The sequence below is a fragment of the Hydractinia symbiolongicarpus genome, chromosome 11 (assembly GCF_029227915.1).
Source record: "Hydractinia symbiolongicarpus strain clone_291-10 chromosome 11, HSymV2.1, whole genome shotgun sequence".
Classification (NCBI taxonomy): Eukaryota; Metazoa; Cnidaria; class Hydrozoa; order Anthoathecata; family Hydractiniidae; genus Hydractinia; species Hydractinia symbiolongicarpus.
This window is the reverse complement of record NC_079885.1, coordinates 23,389,218-23,416,173: the sequence shown is the minus strand read 5'-3', so window position 1 is coordinate 23,416,173 and position 26,956 is coordinate 23,389,218. Positions and strand designations below refer to the sequence as shown.

The window sequence follows — 26,956 nt, the reverse complement described above, 5'->3', positions numbered from 1 at the left end:
AATTCTATTATCATTTTTGCAACCTATAACGAATCGCCCATCTTTACCATTATTATTAGCTTGTATTGGATCGCTAAGTACAATGTTTTCGATCTTTATATCGAGGATGTTAAATGCAGTTAATTGTTATAGAAGTCGCCTGTTTCAATATTATTTCCATAAAATTTAAACATCCTGTTTATTTATGAAAATTAGACTCTAACTAAGTGTTTTTTACAAGGACAGCATCCACCATTATACGTGATAAACATCATGTAATGCTGCCAACACGGCATTTTCCCGCATATAATTAACCTCCGTCCACACTTGCATCTATCATATTTATCGAGATCAATTCCACATTCATCACAATACTCAGTCATTTATTTTTAAAGGTTTCGGGTATATTCTATATAATATGAGCATATGTTATTGCGCATGCGTTGTATGTCATATTATATATATATCATTTAATATGAGTTTGTGTTAGTATTTAATGTATAAATCATTTAATATTATTTTGGTATGGTATTTAATATATATATCATTTAATATGATTTTGTGTTAGTTATTGGCATTTAATATTATTTTGTGTTGGTTATTGGCATTTTTTGGAATTTCCTTTATATGTGCGTGCACATGTCCCAGAACAGACATTTTTCTATCTCTGTTGCTATTTTCTGGCCAAAGTCGGTCAAAAATCTAAAATACTACCCTATTCTGGGCATGCTATTATTGAAATAGTTGTAGATTAAAAGTTTAAATTTTGGTTAACTATGTGTTCATAAGAGTAAAGTAGTTTAATGAAGTTATTTCAAGGCGCAAGGAATGCAGTTTCAACTGATAAAAGAATCTGTTTTACTTTGCATAGTTTTGCCCTACTTGGGTTATGATTTGAAAATGCCCGACTTTGGGCAGCCGCCCTACTTTGGGTGGAACACTGCGGCGAATGATCTCAGACTGATCTTTGAGGAAGAAAGACAGAAAGAGAAACAACTATTTTCTGTATGCTTTAAATGTATTGAATTTTCTATTGCTTTTAATTTCAAAAAAATTGAGTTTTTTCAGCGAAAAATTGAGTTCTAAAATCTCCTTTAATATAGACTTCTTTATTCTTTGAATAAAGAAGTCTTCACATCGTTGTCGGGTAAAATTTGTAGGAAAACATATTGAATAAAGTTAGTAAGCATTCAGGGGTGTAGCCAGGAAAAAATTACCCTTAGTCGAACTTTTGACCCGTAGGGTCAACATCGCAGTGCGATATTACTCAACTTTGGGTTTATGGGGCGTTGTGAGTCCACCAACGGGTCCAGGGCGTAGCACTAGAAAGCCAACACCCTTTAACCCCGTAAGCACTAAAACGCCATAAAACTGACTTTCCAAGATACACGATACACGTAAAGTATCTAAACAATTGATCGAAAAAGGGGAATAAATGACAACATAAAATACATTTATTAAAATCTCTATCAGCAAGTCTGTAAATCAGCAGTAAGACAACACAACACCATCATGTTTTTATAGATTGAAAGTCATTAAATCAATAACAAAATTTTCATTCTCTCGACGCAGTTAAGGTGGGGTTCTGTAAAATACACGTTTTTCGGTGTTTTTTTAAACCTGAACTTTGAACCTCGAAAAAATGATTAATAATGAATCTCAGGCCTTGGAAGTGATATTATATCTGGTCTGCAAGCTTTCAACTCTTGAATTAAGGCCTGGTTCAGATTAATAAAACAAACAGGTGGACAAATTGATGTGCTTATGCACATATATACACATCATCATCATCATCATCATTCTCGGCTTAACGTCCGTTTTCCATGCTAGCATGGGTTGGACGGGGTATATTAATGACCCTCTTCCAATCTGATCTAGACTGTGTTAGATCTAAACTCAACTTCCTCTGTATCAAGTCTGTCCTTATAACCTCCTGCCAAGTCTTTCTCGGTCTGCCTCTGGGCTTTGCCCCAGGAACTATCAAGTCTCTACACTTTCTTACCCAATTATCCTCCTCCATTCTTTCCAAGTGCCCCAGCCAATTCAATCTTCTTATCTGGATAACATCTTTAATTCTACGGAGACTTAGCCTGCTTCTTAGCTCATCTAAACTCTTTCTGTCTCTCAGACTGGCGTTACACATCCACCTAACCATTCTCATATCATTCCTTTCTAAACGGTCAAGATCTTCCTGCTTTACTGCCCATGTCTCCCTACCGTACAACATAACACTTCTTACACTGGCCCCATACAACCTACCTTTTACCTCAATTGCCAGGACTCTCCTAGTCAACAAAGGAAGTAACTCTCTGAACTTTTTCCCAGCAGAACCTATCCTGCAAGTAACACTCCTTCCAACACCCCCTTCACTGCCCAACATATCACCTAAGTAACAGAAGTTCTCAACTATCTCTAACGAGCCACTGTTGTACATCATTAAAGCTGGAAATACTATAATCTCACCTTTACAACGCTTGCATACAAACTGTATGTCAGCTCTTAACCTTCCACTAATACTACTGCACTTCTTATGTACCCAATGCTTGCAAGTCTGACAAAAAATTGAGTTACTACCAACCCCTTTCCTGCAAACTCCACAAGGCCACTTTCCAACTACAAGGTCACACTTGGCTGCAATGCTACTAATCATGACTTTAGGCTTTGCTGTGTTTACCTGTCTCTTCTAGTCCTTTCTTCCACTTCTCAAACTTTTCAACTAATTCTTCCATCGACTCTGCTATGAGAACCAAATCATCTGCTTACAATAACTCCCATGGACAACCTGTTCTGAACTCCATCGACAGCGCTTCTAAGACTAGAATAAACAACAAAGGACTAAGTACAGAACCCTGATGTACACCAACATTTACAATAAATTCATCACTAAGTGAATTGTTAATCCTGACACGACTTCTAGCATTGCTGTACATAGACTGTACCATCGTAACTAGCCACTCATCTACACCTAATTTTCTCATAGCCCACCAAATAACTTTACGTGGCACTCTATCAAAAGCTGTCTCTAAATCTACAAAGGCAAAATAGAGATCCTTTCTCTTTCCTAAATACTTTTCCTGAAGCTGTCTGAGTATAAATATTGCATCTGTAGCGCCACGCCCTGGAACAAAACCAAATTGCATCTTATCTATATCAATTCTTTCTCTAAGTAACTTATCAATCACTCTTTTAATAACTTTAAAGGTACTGTCCGATTAAAAATCAACTAAAATTTTGACAAAAAATTCTTATTTAGAACTAATTTCTATAAAATAATTAAATAATTATTTGTTTTCTTTCCTAACACCAACTGAACAACAACTCATTCTTGTTTACAAAAAAGCATGCGGTCTCTCGTTTCGATTGTTTATATGGATGGCGGATGATAGGCACTAAAGCGAGGCTGAAATAATATGTCGCGTGTGACGTATTTACCTGGAGCGCGCCGAACTGACAAAAATAGATAAAATGCTAGCCAGGGCTGATATTTTATTATATGTTTAAAAATTTTGGTAATTTTACCCCCTGAATTGTGAAAGACCGCTTTTTATGAATTATTCATATGGAATTAAAAAATCGAAGGCGAGAGATGTGTCTAGACCTTAAGACCTTGATCAACCAACTTCAAACCTCTATAGTTACCCCTTTCTAAAGCATCACCCTTGCCCTTGAAACAATTCACTATTACACTCGACTGCCACCCACTCGGAATAGCACCATCCTTTATAATCTGGTTAGCAAGACTTGTAATAAGCTCAACTCCAATATATCCAGATGCTTTTACCATCTCTGCAACAATACCTGATACTCCTGCAGCCTTGCCAATCTTCAATTTCCTAATAGCCTCCACTACCCATTCTGTCTTGATCTGCATAGCTGGCCCTTCTACAACATCATCATCAGACAAATTATCCTCGTCCCAATCAAACTCAGTGTTAGGCAATCTCTGATAATGATTCTTCCAAGCTACCCTTTTCTCCTCCTCTGTGCTAGCCAAAACATCTTCATCATTACGTATACACTTCTTACCTACAACATCTTGATTAGTCTTCTTCATTTGCTTTGCTATCTTGAATACCTGATTGCGCTGGTCTTCCCTTCTTAACACATCTGCAAAGCTGTTTCTCTCTGCTTCTGATTTTGCCTTATACACTGCTGTACGAGCGCGACGCTTAGCTTCTAAGTAAATATTTTTACTACCACCTGACTTCCACTCTTTCCAAAGTTTTCTCTTTTCCTTTATACACTGGTCAACCTCATTATTCCACCACCAGATCTGTCTATGTCTAGCTGGTCTTTTCGTCCACCCACAGGTATCATCAGAAGCTTCTAGAAGACAATTATTCAAAGTAGTCCAAGTACTTTCAACATTGTCACTATCACATTGACCATTGTGGGCTAACTGCTGAACTTTTGCACTAAATTGTCTTGCTACAATCTCTTCCTTCAGCTTCCAGACTTTACGGCGGGGCCTGTACTTTCCCTTGACTTCTTTAACACTCTTCAAGATAATATCACAAACCAGCAACCTATGCTGGGAAACACACTCTTCCCCTGATATAACTTTCATGTCCTTCACCACTTTCTTGTCTGACTTTCTAACCAGGAAGTAATCTATCTGTGTCTTACAACCACCTGACTCATATGTTATCAGCCTACTCTGTCCCTTACTGAATGATGTGTTGCAAACCACCATGTCCGTTGCCATTTCAAACTCAAGCAATCTCTCCCCTTCCTTATTTCTGCTCCCGAATCCATAGCCTCCATGCACACCTCTATAACCTTCAGATGACTTCCCAACATGACCATTAAAGTCACCGCCCACCATGACAAGTTCAGTGTCTCCAAACTTTGATGTGACTACTATTAACTCATCATAAAACTTATCTTTATCTTCCTCACTGAGTCCACACTGTGGAGCATAAACTGATATCTTATATATTAATTCCCTTGCGTGAGTAAAACTGTGAGTCCACGACACGGAAATCACGGGTCACTTTCTTATGACGTGGCCGTACGCTAAAATTTAACTAAAAAAATTATGGATGTACTGCATAGAAATCGCACATAAGGTGTAAATATATAACCCGCTGCTAATAACGATATAAATATATATACCCTTATGCCAAAAAACTCTATGTTAGCATATATATATAGGTATCGCTACATATGAAACGGTATTAGATATTCACAAAGCATACGGACTGTTAAATGAAGTTCCTAGCATGAAACGGAAATTGTGTTTACGAAAAAGATGGCTGTTCTTTTTGAGTATTCTCTACTCTTTCATTCAAAATAAATCTTGCTAGCTAGCTAGGAATATATATATATATATGTAGCCATGTTCTTTATACCTAGCTAAGTCTCCAGTTTATATTTAAGTGACTAGCTATTAGCTGCTGTAGCTAGCTAATGCTAGCTTTAAACTAAAGATTCCCAGTATATATATTCCCACAAAACACATCAAAAGTTATTAACCCTGAAAATTTTAAACATTTTCCTGGGTTTTTTTTGGTTTGCGAAGTTCTTTTCCTCCAAATATTCTGAAAATAAAGTTCAGAAATTACTTATTTTTAAAATGTAAATTTAATTTGTTTCAAATTGTGGGCAAAAACCTTAATCAGCATGCTAAAAGAACTGACTTTTCTTAATTTAGAATTACTAAACACAACCATTTTCTTACAATTAGTGTAAACTTTTGTGCGTATGGCTTATATTTAATACACCAAAAAAGCTACTTTGTTGATTTCAATTTTATACTCTTTGTAAGCTATTTTTTTCTTCTTTTTGACATTTCTGTTTTACCACTCAATTTTTACATTTTATAAGTTATTTGGAACAGAATGGTATGAAATAGACCAAAATACCTGATCTTAGTTGTTTTTAATTTACAGGCTGTGTCTGTGAAACTTTAAGGGGAACATTTGGTGGAAGACAATGGCATGACATATACTGATAGAACTGATTTTTGTTGTGTTAGATGTTATATCTGAACCTTTTTGACATTTTATGTTAATGTTGCGAGGAAGGACCATATATATATACACAGAAGAAGAATTCAATTTTACACCTTGCAAGCTTTGTTTTTCTATATTTTGTATAAATTCTTACTGGGGAGGACTCCGTGCAATATATCGAAATGACTGATCCTTCTCGATTTAAATTTGATGTGTTCTAAATCGTATATAGTTTTAGAAATTTTGTGTAAGATTTAATGGGTAAGGGCTAGATGCAATATGTCAAAAAAACTTTTTTTGTTGAATCAGAAGCACTCCCTACAACCATTCTTTTTTTTACACTTTGTGAAGCTTTTGTGAGGAAAGAGTGTATGCAATATTATCGAAATAACTGATTTTTGTTGCAAACTGTTTTTCTTTGGCATTTTGGATTAAAATATTGTTTTAGAGGGCATATGCAGTAGATATATGTACTGAAATAATTAAATTTTGCAAACTTTGATTTTGTCGTTACCTCTCATTTTTTACATTTTGATTAAACTTTTGTGGGAGACCGTCGGTATGCGAAGGACCAAAATAAGAGATTTTAGTATTATTTAGAATTTGTATTTTGTGTTGCAAAATTGGTGCAAAAATTGACATAAAATGAACTTATATACAGATTGATTGCTGTTGTTTAACATGACTCATTATGACTTATATATATATTTTATGAAAATTTGTGACAGAATACTATGTGAGATTTGAAATTTTGTTTACTTTATTGATGGTAAAACAGCATGCAAATTGCTAAAAGGACTTTATTAATTTTAGGTTTAAACACCGTTATTTTGTTGGCATTTTGTCTAAAGTTTGGTGAGGAGGGACTGTATGCAATATATCAAATAATGTTTTATTGCATTATAATTTGTCCTTGCAAATCCCTTTTTTTACACCTTAGATAAAAAATTCTGTCAGAGGCACAATTTATTGTTTATTTTTTACATTGTGTGTCAACCTTTGGCAGGGTTTGCAATAAACTAACTGATTTTAACATATACAATGAGGGAGATTTGTGTTTGACATTGATCAGCTTTTTTGTATATATGTGGCGTTTTAAGTGATTTAAATTTTAAGGGTGAGATGTATGTTGAAATGCTTTTGGGAACTTCTTTCCGAATAATTTTCGCATTTGTCAGATGGTCAGAGCAAGTAATTTTAGTAGATTTAGATTTTAAATGTCACATAAATACTGCAGTTGTTGAAAACCTTTAATTTTTTTGGTCATTTATATAATAATGCAGATGTAAGATGCGCACTGCTGTATTGTTTGTTTTTTGATGGACATATATCTGCTACATAAATTAAATGGAATACAGTGGATTCTTCCACGGGAAACAGCTAGTATAAATAATATAATACTAATGTATAATAATAATATAAATGCTAATGATACATATACTTGGCTGAAAACTAACCTTTAATTTCTTAACTTAACTCGTTCTTTTTTATCATCCGCACAACGCCCTAACATACTTCAAAACAAATTTATGACCAATACCGGGTGATCACACTTCCTTAAATTAAATTATTTAAAACGCCCTAGAAAAAACGGCGTCTGTTAAACCGTATATAATGGTTTTACGTCATTAAGTTTGCTTATTTATTTTTAACAAATATTGCCAAATAATCACGGAAAAGCCGTGAAAGTTTCCTTAATTACTACGTCGAGCTTCTTTCTTCATTTTCAGCACCAAACTAACATTTTTTCGCAGATTGAAAGTTATTAAAAAAACAACCAAATCAAATTATTCTTTCTTCATAAATATAATAAAAATTTAAAAAATATAATGAAATGGAACCATGAATAAAAATATTTAAAAATATTAAAAAATATTTGTAAAAGGTTAAATAATAAACTTTTTCTACAAGCTATGTGGAAGATTAATGTTTATTTTAACTGATAAAATAAGTTTTGATTCCAGAAAGCCGTTTTAAAACAAGATATAAACTTATTAAAAAACTTTAGATGATGTCATAATTATTATAATAGGATACCTGTCTCTCTTTTCTGCTCTCGCGCTTCGATTTCTGTCCTGCCTTTTTAACCCTGCTTTAGGGAAAAATGATGAGTTTAGTTTACTAGACTACCAAACATTATACACTTTTATAATATTTAAGGCTTTTAAATAATTTCTTGGAAAGAAGTGATATAAAAGGTAAATAATTTTGACTAAGGCTTAAATAACTCTGTCAATATATAATAATCGTTTTTTTATACCTACATGCTTTCTCTTATAGCGTTCTCAAATTCTAACCAGGCTGATCATTATTGTTATTTCCCTATTGTCCTGAACAATAGAACCTATTACGGAGTTTCATACTGCGCAGGTCTGGGCCCGAGCGAAGTGGCTTGTAGGGACAAATTTTCAGAACTCCCGCAAAGTGTAAACATTTAGCTAGCGTTTGTACACACTTCCAAGTTATTATATTACAGTTATTTGCTGTTTAACACTTTACGTATTGTTTTTGCAATAATGGAAAAGAAAGATTGTGTACAATGGCTTAAGTATAAATATAAGGAAAGAATATATACTAAAATTAGCAATTTATGCCTCAACTGCGCCCATACGGTATAAACTTTATGAGCAAATGACCGGGAAACCAATAGGGGTAATCGAGTGCAACATTAACAAGCTAAAAATTTGTCCCCACAAGCGTTTCTCTATAGTGATCAGACCTGCGCGGTATGAAACTCCGTAATTGTTTAACCTCATATCCCAGCCAGATATTCTTATAAACTGCGTGTAATATCCTAGACCTCAGGGAAATTACTTTTCGCGATTTTCACGAGTTATTGTCAATTTTTTGGCTAAAATTATTTAGTAATTCGCGAAATTCGCGAAAATCAATTCTCGCGAAATTTCATTTTTTTTCTCCTTTTTTTTAAAAAAACGATTGATATTAATTTTACCCTTCAAACTATCTAGCACTATATGTAATAGATATATCGCCTATTTCTCCTACATAAAAGTAAATTGATAAAAACATGTCATTAAAATTATTTTTTTGCGAGATTCAATTAAGCATCAAGACTCTTGCTAACCTTTTAATTAAGAATTTTGGAAAAACTAAAATTATGGCCCCAATCTCTGGAAGTTAAAGGTACTGTCCAGTAAAAATATAATAATAAAAAAGTAGCCTGAACTGAATTCAACTTACCTTATTTGTTGCGAAAATATAAGTAATTATCTTTCTAAAGATTTACATGGCGGTGGACCAACAGTTCACCACATCTTAATTGCGGTTCCTGAAGTAAGTACTTATACCTTGTTGAGAGGCTTGGCTTTGATTGCATTCAGTATTCAAGTGTCAACAAAGATGGCTACTAGCATCATTGAAGGATATACTTTAGAAACTCAATGTTATTCCAAATCTAGAATGGTAGACTAGTGAAAAGGGTGGTCACAAGGCATGAACACTAGGGGCCCTCAAGGTAACTAACCAATACTGTTGTAGATCCAGGCCCCTAAGATTGCCTTGCCTACCTATAAAATGGGAGCAGCTAAAGTCAACTAGTTTCCATCATCACATTTTGCTAATAGTTTGGTTTTCCATCATCATCATCTATCACTGCAACCTACTAATATCATCAACTCCATCTTTTGGCTTCAATTACTATAATGGCAGCGCATCCAATGACAACCAATGACTGTAGCAAATTTTGGATCATGTACCTCTGGTATCAGGAGAAACCTTCAGATATTTCTTCAGGACAGATATTGCATGTAGCCAGGTCGGTTTGTTTCATTTTATATATTATATCATGTTAGGAGCCCAGAAACTGTCACTTTTTAACCACCCTAGAGCCATTATGGCTTTTATACAAGTAATGCCAACCTTGTAGCCAGGTTGCCATTATGATAACTCGTTATGTTATGTATAGTGTTGTTTATGTTCATTCACCGCGATAGACGATCATGATACGATCCTGCTCTAACCTGTATATAGTAAATTGTATCTGCGTGAAAATTTGGCCCCGTGTTTTCCCTTTTTAATCTTATAATAGACTATACTTAGCTAGCCAGAAAAACTTCTTTTTTCCACATCCAGAATAATATTTGCAGGCTTGTTTTCGTAAGTTATTGGTGAATATAATTGCTTGTGGGGCAACCTCGTCCCCAGGGCATCTTGTATCTTTTCTGACCCTGGGACGGCGACGAGGTTGCTTGTGGGGCAATATTCAGGCTATAAATTTGGAGAAACTATATTCTGTAAAAGACATGCAAAACGGTATCTATTACTAATAAAACTTTTGATATTTAATCTATTTGAAACATTTAATCACATGGAAAAGGAGAAAGATAGAGAAATAAGCAACAACAACAACACAAACTGCATTGTGAATAGGCTTTATTTGTATTATTAGATCATAGTACACCATAAACAACAACAGATAAATAAAATAAAAATAGCAAAATTATGATTTTGCACAAGTAAAGGCCGCTATATAAAATTTGGTTTTTACGCAGCAATAGCTAATTAAAAACAACACAACCTACCACAACAAGTGAATGACCACTGATTTAGCACAACATTCAGTCAAAAATATGTAGCCCTTATTGGCTAAGACTCTAAAATGTTGAATCAAACTTGGAAATACCTAGCTGTTATGCGATAAACACTAACTACTTGAAATTTTTAACAAAACAAATCATTTAAAAACAGATATCGTTAATTACATTTACACATTTTGTGTCAATCATGATAGCGTTGTATATGTATATATGCTAAGTCATTTTCGTTATGTTGGTAGAACCACGAACATTTTCCATGCCTGTCAGCATAACTTCTTTAGTGAAATGTGAAAGACTTTCGTCATTTCACCCATTAATTAAAACCATGCTTTTTTCCTAATTTTTATAATTAACATCGTTCCCAGGAATTATCTCGAAAGTCTTGTCGAAGTCATTCTCCCAAAACTAGTCACGACTAGTGTTCTCGTCTGTGGCCTTGTGGCATTTTAAGAAATCGTTTAAAAAGTGTTTATTGCCAGAAGCTTTGAATCTACAAAGCAAACATACAAGTTGTTATGCAGCTATTCGATTTATTGTATTGTTATCAAATGTCTTGTTACTTGTGGGTACCGCAAGACAACACAAGAACTTTGAGTTTGAGACAGGCCTTTTTAGAGTTGTTGAAAGTGAAACTATAAACAGTTTCATGCTCAAACTTGCTAGCACAGCAATAGAAAGCTCAAGAATCAATGGAATTAAAAGTAAACAGATGTACCTGAAAACGTTGTCATTATAAAGTTAATGCTATAATTTTGTTAACTCAAAAAAGTCTGTTTATTTTGTCAAACTGCTTTCTTCTGCAATCCCAGGCAACACAGAGAATAAATGTTTTCCAGTCATGCTTCTTTTTAGCAACATTGCTCAACTTCATTCCGCAATCATATATTCAAGCCTTCCATTTACCTGCTACAAGTCAATACAAAACTTTCTTAGCCTTCTTTCAGTAGACATGTTGAATCCTACCCTATCCAACCGACCGGCTACCGGGAGGCAATAACAATAGGTAGAGTAAATTAATTTCAATCTTTCTTTACTGTAAATATCGACGACTTCGGCGGGATTCTTCTTGACGTCACATATTCTTTGTTTTACAAGAGTCCAAAAGTCCACACTTCGGCGCGATTCTTCTTGGCGTCAAAATTATTTGTTTGTTTAAGAGGGTCAAAAGTCCACACTTCGGCTGCCGCCGAAGTCGACTATTTTACGGCAGAGGACAAGGAGTCGCGCAACGGTCGGCAAAAAGCGGCAAAATGTAGTTAAACTACCGTGAAACCAGGGAGTTGAGCCTCGTAAAACACTCCTGAGTAGTTTAGATAAGTTTTGACTCGACTCCTGGGCGCAAGGAACCTTTTTAAACGCCAATAAAAAAAAATTATGCGTTGCTTTCAACCGATTACTAGTTTAGATCCACATGATCTTCTCATTGGCAATTTCTACTTAGGCGATCCTACCTCACTTTAAGTTGGATTTTTTTTAATTTTTTTTTTTGCAATATGTGTCCAGTCTTTAGGGTCAATTTTATAAACATTTCACATAGCTGTATTTCGAATGCTACCCAAAATTGTTCGATCAGGCTATATCTTTTGTGCAATTTGGAAATCTGGAAATGCTTTTATTGTCAGTGCCCTTAATTTAGAATGGTTGGGCATATAAATACGGTTAGGCTTCCGATTTTATGTATTCCCTTTATATTAGGCATTTAAATAAGTGTCATTGTAGAGTGATTAAGTACAGTATAGTCTAAGTGTAGTCTACCGCGTACGCGCTAGTGTCACACCTTTGCGTGGAGGACGGCAGTCGTTTGTCTTTTGTTATAATTAAATCCCTTGAGCGTTTTGCGGCTGTGTGTTTGCGTGTTGGGAAACAATGCGCTCGTGAAGCAAATAATAAAAATCTTTCGCGAAGTTTTATAATACATTGCGCGGGAATGTATTGTTGATTTAATTACTTAAAAAAAAAAAATTCCAGCGCGTTTAATCTAAGAAACATTCGAGAAGCATTGTTCACAACTATTAAATGCCGCTTTTCGTTTATAAACTTTTAAAATGCGGTCTGAAAAAAAAAAAACATTTCTATCGCCTCTTTTCGATTTTAAACTTTAAAATACGATCTAAAAAAGCATTTCTATCGCCGCTGTTCGTTTAAAACTTTTAAAATGCGATCTAAAAAAAAAAATTGCCGCTTTTTGTTTTTATGTGTTTTAATTTTACTGCAAAACTGTTGCATAGATTATGTATTAACATTAGGATAAGGATGAAAAAGTTACTGTGGGACATGGGTTTTAAACCTTAAAAATTTCCAGGGAGAAATTTGAAAACTAATGAATGACAAAATCCCAAAAGTTTATCTTTAAATTTTTAATTTTGTTAATGTAAAAGTAATCCAAATGAATAAAGTTTCTGATATTTTTTATGAAGAAATCTTCCATATTAGCCATTATACATTTGCCCTAGAGTGATTAATAAATAAGGTCAGGCTTCTATTTTCAGAACTGCTATTTACATTTAACATCAAGGTATCCAAAACAGCTCCATTTAGGAAAGGGCTAAGGCTGGCCCATTGTTCGTTTTATCAAATGGGGATTTTATTACCCGAATTGTAAAAGGCTAATTTATAGGCACTTGCATGTAGTTTTCTTTTTCATGTCTTTTTGTTAAGCCTGTTATAGCATGTTAAATGATCTCGTCGTAGTTCTCGTCAAAAATATTGCCTCATAGATAATGAATTTTCATTTGGGGAATTAGGGGTGCTGGGCTGCCCTGGGCAGCTACAAAGTGTAGAGATGTGCGTGTACCCCTGGAAAAGTATGGTGAATTAAGTACAGGTGCGAGGAGATGAACGACGGTGCACCACGCGAGCAGGACAGATGACTGGGGAAATAACAGCAGGCGGATGCGGCGCTGACAGTCAGAGGTGGTGCAACAAGAGGTTAATAACAGGTGTGAAATGCAAAAGAAGCCAGAGCTCATAAAAAGTAGGTTCTTGTGAGGTATGATAGAGGAAATGGAATCACAGGAGAGGAGCTCCGGATGTGATTGACAGATTAGTTAAGCCAGAAAACACTACTAGGAGAAGAGCTCCGGATGTAGTGGAGAAGAGTGAACACTACTAGGAGAAGAGCTCCGGATGTTGTGGAGAAGAGCGAATTTATTGGGAACACGCACGTGAGCTTGAGACAATATCTTCTCTTCAGCCTAGCATCCTCACCCGATTCCGCCAAATTATCCTCAGTTTATTCTTGCCACTAACAATTGATAGTGCTATTACTGCTATAACTCTAAATTAAAGTACAATCCTTATTCATTGATTTTGTATTATTGACAGCAATTGTAGTTATTATTTGTCAATTTAAAGTTGTGTATTATCAGATTTTGAAAGTTAGCTAATAACATGATGGATGGCAAAGTTGTCTCCTTTAAAAAACCCAGTTTGGGGTAAATTGGGGATGTCGGGCTTCCTTCGTCAGCCAAATGGGATGAAGATGCGTTTGTTTCCCTAACAAATGAAAGTGCGTTTCCACGAGATACGCCATAGCAGGTAGTAGGCAATTTCCAAGCGAGTTGAAGCAAAAGAAGCTGAAAACAAAAGAAGCCAGAGCTCATAAAAAGTAGGTTCTTGTGAGGTATGATAGAGGAAATGGAATCACAGGAGAGGAGCTCCGGATGTGATTGACAGATTAGTTAAGCCAGAAAACACTACTAGGAGAAGAGCTCCGGATGTAGTGGAGAAGAGTGAACACTACTAGGAGAAGAGATCCGGATGTAGTGGAGAAGAGCGAATTTATTGGGAACACGCACGTGAGCTTGAGACAATATCTTCTCTTCAGCCTAGCATCCTCACCCGATTCCGCCAAATTATCCTCAGTTTATTCTTGCCACTAACAATTGATAGTGCTATTACTGCTATAACTCTAAATTAAAGTACAATCCTTATTCATTGATTTTGTATTATTGACAGCAATTGTAGTTATTATTTGTCAATTTAAAGTTGTGTATTATCAGATTTTGAAAGTTAGCTAATAACATGATGGATCGCAAAGTTGTCTCCTTTAAAAAATCCAGTTTGGGGTAAATTGGGGATGTCGGGCTTCCTTCGTCAGCCAAATGGGATGAAGATGCGTTTGTTTCCCTAACAAATGAAGGTGCGTTTCCACGAGATACGCCATAGCAGGTGGTAGGCAATTTCCAAGCGAGTTGCTGAGGTGTAGCCGATTTCCAAGTGAGTCGGGGAGATGTAGGCAATTTCCAAGCGAGTTGCTGAGGTGTAGGCGATTTCCAAGTGAGTCGCGGAGAGGTAGGCAATTTCCAAGCGAGTTGCTGAGGTGTAGGCGATTTCCAAGTGAGTCGCTCAGATGTAGGCAATTTCCAAGCGAGTTGCTGAGGTGTAGGCGATTTCCAAGTGAGTCGCTCAGATATAGGCAATTTCCAAGCGAGTTGCTGAGTTAGCGTTTCCACGAGATACGCAGACGTTTCCACGAGATACGTCTTACTAAGGGTAAGGATGGAAACACACGCATCTGGTTTGGGTCCCCCTGATACCAAACCTGACATCCCCCCCCCCTTTCCCCAAACTCAAGTGTAGTTATGACATGAAACAAGAGAAATATACTTCTAACATTATCTGTCATTGTTGTTGTTTGCTTTCGTGTTGTTGCTTCAGAACCATAGCAATTAAATGGTGGTGGACCAACAGTTCACCACATCTTGCGGTTCCTGAAGTAAGTACTTATACCTTGTTGAGAAGCTTGGCTTTGATTGCATTCAGTATTCAAGTGTCAACAAAGATGGCTACTAGCATCATTGAAGGATATACTTTAGAAACTCAATGTTATTCCAAATCTAGAATGGTAGACTAGTGAAAAGGGTGGTCACAAGGCATGAACACTAGGGGCCCTCAAGGTAACTAACCAATACTGTTGTAGATCCAGGCCCCTAAGATTGCCTTGCCTACCTATAAAATGGGAGCAGCTAAAGTCAACTAGTTTCCATCATCACATTTTGCTAATAGTTTGGTTTGCCCACCCACCCACCCTGTTATTATATATTTTTTATTTTTCTTTTATGTACATCAATCACTTCATGTACTGGCATCAATGTCCACAACTGTCACCATATTAACTAATTCTACAATCAACCACGACCCTTATGTTAACTCGATAACCGGACCATCATCCGACACATGACGAGTGCATACGATACCAATTGATGTAGCCCCAGAGGGTCTTCTACAACGAACTATAACACGCAACGATACTACCACGCAACGATCTACAACGCAAGATGGAGGGATCAATTGGCATCAAAGACGCGCGCTCGCTCACACCAGTGCTCTTGCCTCAAGGTTTTCTTGGTGATCCAAATTTGGCTACTTGCGATTGCCAAGTTTTTTGTCCAGAGGTAGAAGCACTGTTGACCCGCGCTGGTGGGGATGTCGGGCTTCCTTCGTCAGCCAAATGGGATGAAGATGCGTTTGTTTCCCTAACAAATGAAGGTGCGTTTCCACGAGATACGCCATAGCAGGTAGTAGGCAATTTCCAAGCGAGTTGCTGATGTGTAGCCGATTTCCAAGTGAGTCGGGGAGATGTATGCAATTTCCAAGCGAGTTGCTGAGGTGTAGGCGATTTCCAAGTGAGTCGCGGAGAGGTAGGCAATTTCCAAGCGAGTTGCTGAGGTGTAGGCGATTTCCAAGTGAGTCGCTCAGATGTAGGCAATTTCCAAGCGAGTTGCTGAGGTTTAGGCGATTTCCAAGTGAGTCGCTCAGATATAGGCAATTTCCAAGCGAGTTGCTGAGTTAGCGTTTCCACGAGATACGCAGACGTTTCCACGAGATACGTCTTACTAAGGGTAAGGATGGAAACACACGCATCTGGTTTGGGCCCCCCTGATACCAAACCTGACATCCCCCCCCCTTTCCCCAAACTCAAGTGTAGTTATGACATGAAACAAGAGAAATATACTTCTAACATTATCTGTCATTGTTGTTGTTTGCTTTCGTGTTGTTGCTTCAGAACCATAGCAATTAACTCGCACAACATTTCCTTTATTGCATAAATTGCGCATATTAATGTTTTTACCCAGTCCTTTTTCGCGTTCGAAGTTCAGTAAAGATGGCGATTGAGAATGGCATGGTCAAGTAAACAAATTCAGTTTAAACTTATGAAAGACAATTTTGGTTGTATTTAAATGCTTTTTTCTTTACTTTTGTACCGAGATGTAAGTAATATCAAGTTTTAATTTTTTACCGGACAGTACCTTTAAAGTTTTAAGATTAGGTCAGTGTAACCTCACTTGCAAATAAAAAAAAACGTTTAAAAATGTACTCAATATCACGCTGCAAAAATGTAAACAAACTGGTTGGGGTCAAAAAAGTACTTGTAGTGTGCTTCAGGCTGGCTGGTACGACGGTTACTGCTGAGCACTATGGGAAAATAAAATCATATGCCTTATTTGGAAATTCCAAGCACATAAATAGAGCCATATAAAAATTAGATTAACCGCCATCGAATCGACAGTATGACATCATTACTGGTACTTATGACGTCATTTTCATTTTTTGGTACAGATACTTTTATTGAGTTGTTCTACCATCGTGGCAAGTTTCGAATTGTGCGGATTTTAAGATCAGGACTTAGCAGCCGGTACTTTATCCCCATCCAGGGTTACCTAGGTTAATAAAGCCTTATTATGGTAACTAGGGTTAAGGTAGCTAACTACCGGAGACAATAAGCTACCTAAGTCCCATCCACATGAGGTCTAGTAAAAAAAGTTTCTCATCCTCAGCCCTAATTTTAATTCGAAAGCAGCTCTCTTTTTCAAAAGGCGAATCCGAGAAATCTGACCGGACTAAAATTGAAGTATTTCATTGTTTTAATCATATTTGCATCGTCGCTACCTGGATCTGTGTTTAGTTGTATATCAATCTAATCACAAATGTAAAAAACATAGTCTTCCAACAAAATAAGATTCTTGAACATCAGTGTAAGCTACCTTAACAAGGATTCGTTATTGTATTCCTTACTACTAAGGTTTTATCGTTATCGGCAATTTTGTGTGTGTTTTATATCATTAACTTCTTGTAAAACACGTTAGTAAACAATCGCAGCAGGTTGGGAAATTGAAAAAAATACATTTTACCACACAAACTGATTGTTTTATTATATAAATTTCAAACGTGGTGAAAGCTTACTTTTTTTCATTCTCTTGTAAAACTAATAATTTCGTGATCATTATCAATTATTTTAACAACACGGATTTTTACGCCATTTGGTAACCGTTGAACAACTTCTTCATTAAATCTTTCCAAGTTAAAATCTCGGTGGACCTTCCACAACTCATAATATTTGTCTGCATGATTGCCTGCAAGTGTTCGCCGTAGCCGAAGATTAGGCCCATTAACCCTTTCTTCTTCTTTATCTTCTTCCATTAAATCGGTTGGAAACGTTGTACTGCGTCGGGGATCATATGCATCATTTTTGATCATAAATTTATTAATTTTTCTCGTCACTGTTGAGGAACCTTTACGCAATATGTCGGTATGGATAAAATAATCTGGAAGGTCGTCTTCATCAAGAAATCGGGAGTCAAGTGGTTGTGTAGGATCTTCGTCTTCGTCTGTATACTGGACATGACAATCTCTAAGAAAAAAAACTCTTCCTTTAATTCACCAAAAGTTAAAGAAATAACTTAAATCTTTAAGTTAGTTCAATACGTGCTGTAAAGCACGAGTAACTAAAAGTCTGACGCCGTAGATTAGTGGTTATAGCTCTCGCACTCTGTGAGAGAGACCGGGGTTTGATTCCTCTTGACGGCGATTCAACATGGGCGAGTGAATGTTACCATAGCCCCGGGTTAACCCAAACCATGTGAGGGAAATTGGGGAGATGGCACATTATGTGGGCCGTTCGATGTTGCCGGGTGTTGTCTAGTAGAGCGCGGGCCCTAATTGGGTCTGCGTAGCTCAAAAAGAGCATTAAATACTCTAGGACTCTCCATCTAAGCCATGGTCCCTCCTCGAAATAATAGACATGGTATATCCCTCGACATTTGTGAGGCTAGCCATGTAAAATACGCACATCTATCTATCTAACACCCTACGCAGATTTTTTTTAAGTCTTATATTGTGGTATACATTTATAATTATTCTAATTCTAAAAAAGACTTATACCTGTATATTATCTGTGTAATATAACTTGACAATTATTGAAGATATTATTTCGGTTTGTCTGTTCAGTATTCATATTACTGTGGAAAGTTTATCATTTCTTGAAAATGATAGTTTAGTAGGCGACGTTTCGGGAGATCCTTCTCCCATCATCGGGCAAAGTAAAATGATGTTGCGCATGTATTTATATAATTGCAGAGGATCGAAATTCATAAAAATTAACCAATCAGAAACGAGCTGATAATTACAGTTAATTACGGTAATTAACATTTTCGGACCTGGATGTAGGTAACTACTTCTTCTGTAGGGCTGGTAACCAAATCTCAGGAAGTTGATACGAGATGCTGTTTATGTGTTTGTTACGTTCTACACTGTTGATGGTTTCTTTAATCTTCCTGGCCGTTGTTCTGGATTCTCTGTCAATGATTTTCTTCTCATCCCAATTAAACTGATGACTTCTGCTCCAGCTGTGGTCCGCAATTTCGTTTTTCTTCACATCTCCGTTTCTCACTGCGCGCATATGTTCTTGTACTCGTTGCTTAAACTTTCTTTTTGTTTCGCCTATATACACTGCATCACAATCTTTACACGGGATTTCGTAAACAACATTGTTTTGCTCTTCCAGGTTTATTTTGTCTTTTGGTTTAGACAAAGTGCTTCTTAGGGTGTCTTTAGAGGTAAGAATGCATTTGATCTTGTGTTGCCTTAAAACTCGACGAAGGATCTCGCTGGTACCTGGTACGAAGGGTAGGAATGCTGATGCGATAAATTCCTCTGATGTTTCCTTGTTGTCTCCGTTGCATCTTCTCTTCATTTTATTTTCTACTTGCGTGATGACTTTATGACTGTATCCATTTGTGATTAATGCATTTCTTACACGTCGAATTTCTATTTTCCTCTCCTGTTTGTCACTGACTACACTGTTGGCACGATTCAGTAATGAAGATATGACACTTTCTTTGCAAGATTTCTGATGGTTTGATTCGAAGTTAAGGTACTGGTCAGTGTGTGCTGGTTTACGATACACTGAAACTGAAATGGAACCATTCTTGCGTTTGACCAAAGTGTCCAGGAAAGCGATACTTCCATCGTGTTCAAGCTCAACAGTGAATTTGATTTGTCGATGTAGGCCGTTGATGTGTTCATGGAATTCTTCTAGATGAGATCTTTTGATTATGGTGAATACGTCGTCAACAAATCTTTTCCAAACCTTTGGACGTCTGTCTGATGTGACTAATGCTGTTGTCTCGTGTGCTTGCATGTATATTTCTGCGACTACTGATGATGCAGGGCCTCCCATGGCAACTCCGTCTGTTTGAGTGTAGAAGTTCTTATTAAACAGATACCATGTTTTGGTTAGAACAAGTTCGACCAAACGCAGAAAATCGGGTACTGGAATCTTTGTCTTTTCACCGAATGCAGCATCGTTTTCGATAATGTCTTTAATGATGTTTAAGGTGTCTTTTATGGGAACATTTGTGTAGAGTGATGTGACATCAAATGATACCATGCATTCGTCGTCTGCTATCTTTATTTCTCTGATGTATTCCGAAAATTCTTTTGAGTTTTTGCTGTGGTCATTTGCTGTGAATTTGCTGAGGATGGAAGCAACAAATTTTGATAGGTTGTATAACGGTGTTCCAGTGCAGGAAACTATTGGTCGAATTGGATTTCCCTGTTTATGAATTTTGGGTAGTCCGTAAAATCGCGGTGGTGGTCCGTCACAAGGTTTCAGTCGGTAATACTGCTTATCGTCGATGTATTCTTTTCTCTTCAACTCCATTAAGATGTTCCTCGCTTCTCGTTTGATGACTTCTGTGGGATCTTTCTTGAGAAGTTTGTAAGGCCTGTTGTTGATGTGTTCGTTGCACTTGTTGATGTAGTCAAGTGTATTCATGATAACCGTTGTTCTCCCCTTGTCTGCCGGTAGGATTATGATATCTTTGTCCTTCTTTAGATCCTTCAATGACAGTCTTTCAGATTTTTGCAAATTGTCCTTTGGTGTTTTGCTTTTCTGTAGCGTGAGGCTTACTTTAGCTCTTACTGTGTCTGCCTCTTCTTTTGGTAGATCTTTAATTGCCTCTTCCACTTTCGCAACTATTTCTTTCTTTGGAATTGAAGCTGGTGTCATGCAGAAATTCATTCCTTTTGATAGAAGGTTTGTTTCTTCTGTCGTGAGTTGTCTGTTGGAGAGATTGACAATCCATTTGCTCTTTTCTATACCCGTTTGTGTATCATCATTGAATCTGTCATTGATTTTGTTGAACTTTTTAAGGTGTCTGTCTTTAACCGATCTCATTTCAAGAAATGATAAACTTTCCACAGTAATATGAATACTGAACAGACAAACCGAAATAATATCTTCAATAATATCAAACAGCAATATGGAGAATCCATCTTGGCAGAAGTCAGATCGCTAGAGAAATCAAGAATAAAATACGCAAGATACACCAACCATCTTCGGTTTTCTCTACGTTGTCTTCACAACGAGATAACACCTAAAGATCTTCGACTTACCTGCAGAGTCAAGACTGAAAGAAGTAGGAAAATCTTACAACGCGGAAGCCGCCAGTTGTTGCAAGAAAGAATCCATCTAAATCACGTAACACGTAACACCCTACATCGCCAAATACTTGATCTTGACAACACCATCAAATCGAGACTCTCCACCGACCAATATAAACAGGTTAAGAATATTCATGATATCGTGTATGAAAAAGAAATGAGATCGGTTAAAGACAGACACCTTAAAAAGTTCAACAAAATCAATGACAGATTCAATGATGATACACAAATGGGTATAGAAAAGAGCAAATGGATTGTCAATCTCTCCAACAGACAACTCACGACAGAAGAAAAAAACCTTCTATCAAAAGGAATGAATTTCTGCATGACACCAGCTTCAATTCCAAAGAAAGAAATAGTTGCGAAAGTGGAAGAGGCAATTAAAGATATACCAAAAGAAGAGGCAGACACAGTAAGAGCTAAAGTAAGCCTCACGCTACAGAAAAGCAAAACACCAAAGGACAATTTGCAAAAATCTGAAAGACTGTCATTGAAGAATCTAAAGAAGGACAAAGATATCATAATCCTACCAGCAGACAAGGGGAGAACAACGTTCATCATGAATACACTTGACTACATCAACAAGTCCAACGAACACATCAACAACGGGCCTTACAAACTTCTCAAGAAAGATCCCACAGAAGTCATCAAACGAGAAGCGAGGAACATCTTAATGGAGTTGAAGAGAAAAGAATACATCGACGATAAGCAGTATTACCGACTGAAACCTTGTGACGGACCACCACCGCGATTTTACGGACTACCCAAAATTCATAAACAGGGAAATCCAATTCGACCAATAGTTTCCTGCACTGGAACACCGTTATACAACCTATCAAAATTTGTTGCTTCCATCCTCAGCAAATTCACAGCAAGTGACCACAGCAAAAACTCAAAAGAATTTTCGGAATACATCAGAGAAATAAAGATAGCAGACGACGAATGCATGGTATCATTTGATGTCACATCACTCTACACAAATGTTCCCATAAAAGACACCTTAAACATCATTAAAGACATTATCGAAAACGATGCTGCATTCGGTGAAAAGACAAAGATTCCAGTACCCGATTTTCTGCGTTTGGTCGAACTTGTTCTAACCAAAACATGGTATCTGTTTAATAAGAACTTCTACACTCAAACAGACGGAGTTGCCATGGAAGGCCCTGCATCATCAGTAGTCGCAGAAATATACATGCAAGCACACGAGACAACAGCATTAGTCACATCAGACAGACGTCCAAAGGTTTGGAAAAGATTTGTTGACGACGTATTTGCCATAATCAAAAGATCTCATCTAGAAGAGTTCCATGAACACATCAACGGCCTACATCGACAAATCAAATTCACTGTTGAGCTTGAACACAATGGAAGTATCGCTTTCCTGGACACTTTGGTCAAACGCAAGAATGGTTCCATTTCAGTTTCAGTGTATCGTAAACCAGCACACACTGACCAGTACCTTAACTTCGAATCAAACCATCAGAAATCTTGCAAAGAAAGTGTCATATCTTCATTACTGAATCGTGCCAACAGTGTAGTCAGTGACAAACAGGAGAGGAAAATAGAAATTCGACGTGTAAGAAATGCATTAATCACAAATGGATACAGTCATAAAGTCATCACGCAAGTAGAAAATAAAATGAAGAGAAGATGCAACGGAGACAACAAGGAAACATCAGAGGAATTTATCGCATCAGCATTCCTACCCTTCGTACCAGGTACCAGCGAGATCCTTCGTCGAGTTTTAAGGCAACACAAGATCAAATGCATTCTTACCTCTAAAGACACCCTAAGAAGCACTTTGTCTAAACCAAAAGACAAAATAAACTTGGAAGAGCAAAACAATGTTGTTTACGAAATCCCGTGTAAAGATTGTGATGCAGTGTATATAGGCGAAACAAAAAGAAAGTTTAAGCAACGAGTACAAGAACATATGCGCGCAGTGAGAAACGGAGATGTGAAGAAAAACGAAATTGCGGACCACAGCTGGAGCAGAAGTCATCAGTTTAATTGGGATGAGAAGAAAATCATTGACAGAGAATCCAGAACAACGGCCAGGAAGATTAAAGAAACCATCAACAGTGTAGAACGTAACAAACACATAAACAGCATCTCGTATCAACTTCCTGAGATTTGGTTACCAGCCCTACAGAAGAAGTAGTTACCTACATCCAGGTCCGAAAATGTTAATTACCGTAATTAACTGTAATTATCAGCTCGTTTCTGATTGGTTAATTTTTATGAATTTCGATCCTCTGCAATTATATAAATACATGCGCAACATCATTTTACTTTGCCCGATGGTGGGAGAAGGATCTCCCGAAACGTCGCCTACTAAACTATCATATTCAAAAAATGATAAACTTTCCACAGTAATAACTTGACAACTTGTAGAAATAACTCGGAAGGTTTTGATCGACGTTTTATGTAAACAAATGCAGACGTGCATTGACGTAAATCCAAAAATATTTTTTTATTGGTTCATTTACAAAAGCACCATTGTAATCAGAATAATTTGGCAAAGAAACGAGACCACAGTTATTATTCCTAGTGAAAAAAACGCACTCTAGTGATTTTAGCCATTTTCGTTTCCTGAGCTCTTCTAGGTGTGTCTCAAAGAGCTCTGGCGACGAGAACGGATTTTGCCGTGTCTTGTTTTATGAATTCGATTATTTTTTGTGTTATTTAGTTCCTTCTTCAGTCTCGTCACCTCTTTCAAAAATTGAATATCACAACTGTGATGGGTATAGCTTGGTATCTGATTTAACGTCTCGATGCACGAGTATTGTAGTTGCTAGACAAATGCATCAATAGGGGTACATAGGATTGTCTTACTCATCCAATGCATTTTTGTCTCAATTATGAGACTATGTGTCATAGATTAGAGCAACTTTCTTCTTGTTGATACTTTAGGGCATGAGACTACAGATATGGGTACCTAGTCTGCCCTAGCCAGGAGACCCATCATAATTTCTCTTACCACCAGGAAATCGGAATAGTAAAGGTGGGAAAAATTTCGCTGTGTGTCAAACAATTTTTCTGCAGTCAGAATACTGGACCCGCTTTTTGGTCGGTTAATTCTGTTGTTCTTTGCTCACGTGGTTAATCTCGAAAATCCTTTGTTTTCAGCGCAAATGGCCTCACTCACCCGGAAAAATATAATTTATTCTTGTATTATGTAAGAGGGTGAGATTTGACCACACCGACTTTGTGCTTGGTAGATTGTAATTCGGGGTTTGCTGTGAGGTGGATTGAAATTTTAGGGATTTGCTCTGATATTTGTTTGCGTCTAAGCTTTCGTTTGAGAGAAACTGAATTTGATATCCTCGAAGAAGAAAGCTTAGTTAACTAGGCTACTAACCGGAATCTTGCATTTTGAAACCAAAATCCCGGCAGACTGGACTGACTTTTCTATTTTGTGCATGTTTTGTGATAACAAAAATATTGAAGAATAAACTTTAAATACAAATTTATTTTATTTCTTTGTTAAAAATAATACATTTTTTTAAGGAAAATAAATTTTATGCATTAGGAACAACAAATATATATAAAAAAACTAAATTTTTATATTTTTCAATCTTGACCGAGAAACAACCTTCATGTGAAACGATCTGAACTTAAAGGAGAACTAACGAAAAAACTTATATATTGATATACTTTTTGTAATAAATACATTCTTACATATCCCGAAAACAACATGGCATAAATTTTTTTTTAATTTTTTCACATTTGCATCCTGAAGCAGTACGCAGCTTTTAAATGGGCCTAAAAAGAGAATACAAAATTACTTCTCAAGCACACTTTATTGCGCATATCATTTGACGCTTTTTTAAGTCTAGCAAATTAAATAAAACACCTGTTGTCTTCCAAGATGTTTTGATACAAAAATAACAGAAGAAAAATTTCATAATAAGGTTGAATAAACGTAATACTTATTTTTTTTAAGTGATAACTCATGTTTAAAACTCTAAAACTATATTTATAACAGTGAAACATTTTTTTTTATTCTGATAAAGATCTTTACTTTTCAAACCAAAATAAATAAAGTTTGTATACATCCCCGCGGACTTACGTCACACAAGTTAGTATTTTACCGAACGGAAAGTCCTAATCGACACTGTTATGCCGACCGTAGGACTACTTTGACCTTTTATAAAACTCGAGAATCAAATATAAAAATATAAAAAAATTAACACAGTTCATATTCACATCAATCGTTAGTTCTCCTTTATAAGCAAGTCATCTAATTTTATTTTGAATTTTTGTCTACTCTTTATAGACGTTTATATGTTCATTTCAGGGTTGATTTTATTTTGGTTTATGACTGGACATGAAATTTTATTTCGCCTAAAAATATTTATGTAAACAAGACTTACCCGAAATGAAACCATTGCACATGTGTAAAAGAGTTACTACGCATGTGTACAAAGTTTCTGCGCATGTGCAGTTCACGCAACCTCGGTATGAAAAAATCCATGTAAACGGAACGAAATTTTATAGCGGTTTAAATTCTCTTTTTAGCCCTATTTAAAAGCTGAGTACTGTAGGCTTCAGGATGCCAATACTTCCAGTTTATCTCCAGTTTAGTGTTGTAAATTCAAACAAGAAACCCCGGGGGCTCTAAGAATTTACGCTCGCTACCAAAATATTTGATGACCACCTGCTAATTCGTTGTGTTATCGTGCCAAACATTCGAAGAGGTTTGGTGCATAAAGCTCTAAAGATAAAGCACAAAAGTGACATTATATCTTACAACAAACGCAAACAAAACGAAACGTGTCATGGTTGAAAGTCCTGCGATTAAAACGTTTATGGTCTTAAACGGCATTTAGTTGACAAAAAATTAAAATTTTGATGTGACCATCATATTCAGCATATTTTTTTTATTAACTGGGCCAATTTTTGTCGAAAATAAAGTAGTTTTAATCTTTGGACAAATTTTGGCCTGAAATAACATTTAGGTGACAAAAAATCAGACTTTTGTATCATCATCATGTTCAGCATACTTTATTTGTTAACTGTGCCAGATTTAGCCAAAAATGAAGTGGTTTTAGTTTTTGGACCAATTTTGGCTTAGGTGACAAAAATCAAAATTTTTGGACCAATTTTTGGCCTAAAATGACATTTAAGGTGGCAAAAAATCAAAACCATTATGTTCAGCATACTTTATTTGTTTACTGTGCCAAATTTTGTTGAAAATAAAGTAGTTTTAATTTTTGGAACAATTTTGGCCTAAAATGACATTTAAGGTGGCAAAAAATCAAAATTTTGATCTCACCATTATGTTTAGCATACTTTATTTGTTTACTGTGCCAAATTTTGTTGAAAATAAAGTAGTTTTAAATTTTGGACCAATTTTGGCCTAAAATAACATTTAGGTGACAAAAATCAAAATTATGATGTCACCATTATGTTCAGCATACTTTTTTTGTTAACTGTGTCAAATTTTGTCGTAAAAAAATACCAATTTTGGCCTGAAACGTCATTTAGATGACTTCCTAGTACTTAGGGAGCTTGAGTACGAAGTTTAAATCTGTGACGTTGCAATTGCAATTGACCATTTGGGACAGGGTTAGTTAGTTAGTCGGTGATACCAATACTATCCTCCTCTCAGAGGAACGTGAAATCCCAAGGTCGATTTTTTCTCAAAAAATGCTCTGCAAGAAAAAAACGACGGTTTTAAAGAATTTCCTACGCCTTCGGGCGCGGAAATTCAATGACCACAATAAAAACACCAGC

The 26,956-nt window shown here is 36.4% G+C and overlaps 2 protein-coding genes across 2 annotated transcripts in view; one reads left to right on the top strand and one right to left on the bottom strand.

Annotated features, from left to right (window-relative positions):
• LOC130614849 (centrosomal protein of 112 kDa-like) overlaps nt 1–16,456 on the top strand; it is a 47,474-nt gene extending 31,018 nt beyond the window's left edge. The window contains exon 14 of the mRNA XM_057436310.1: nt 9,518–16,456. Coding sequence (XP_057292293.1) covers nt 9,518–9,559 — 42 coding nt within the window. The 3' untranslated portion in view covers nt 9,560–16,456. The remainder of the gene's footprint in view (nt 1–9,517) is intronic.
• Nucleotides 16,457–18,036: 1,580 nt separating this feature from the next.
• Nucleotides 18,037–19,813, bottom strand: LOC130614539 (uncharacterized). The gene is made up of 2 exons (XM_057435965.1): nt 18,653–19,813; nt 18,037–18,122 (listed from the first exon to the last, which is right to left on the bottom strand). The coding sequence occupies exon 1, from the start codon at nt 19,461–19,463 to the stop codon at nt 18,942–18,944; it is 522 nt and encodes a 173-aa protein (XP_057291948.1). The 5' UTR covers nt 19,464–19,813; the 3' UTR covers nt 18,037–18,122; nt 18,653–18,941.
• Between the last annotated feature and the right edge of the window lie 7,143 nt (nt 19,814–26,956).

Coding starts and splice junctions, on each gene's coding strand:
- LOC130614539 (XM_057435965.1), bottom strand. CDS start 19,463: ATGAAGAGAAGATGCAACGGAGACAACAAGGAAACATCAGAGGAATTT.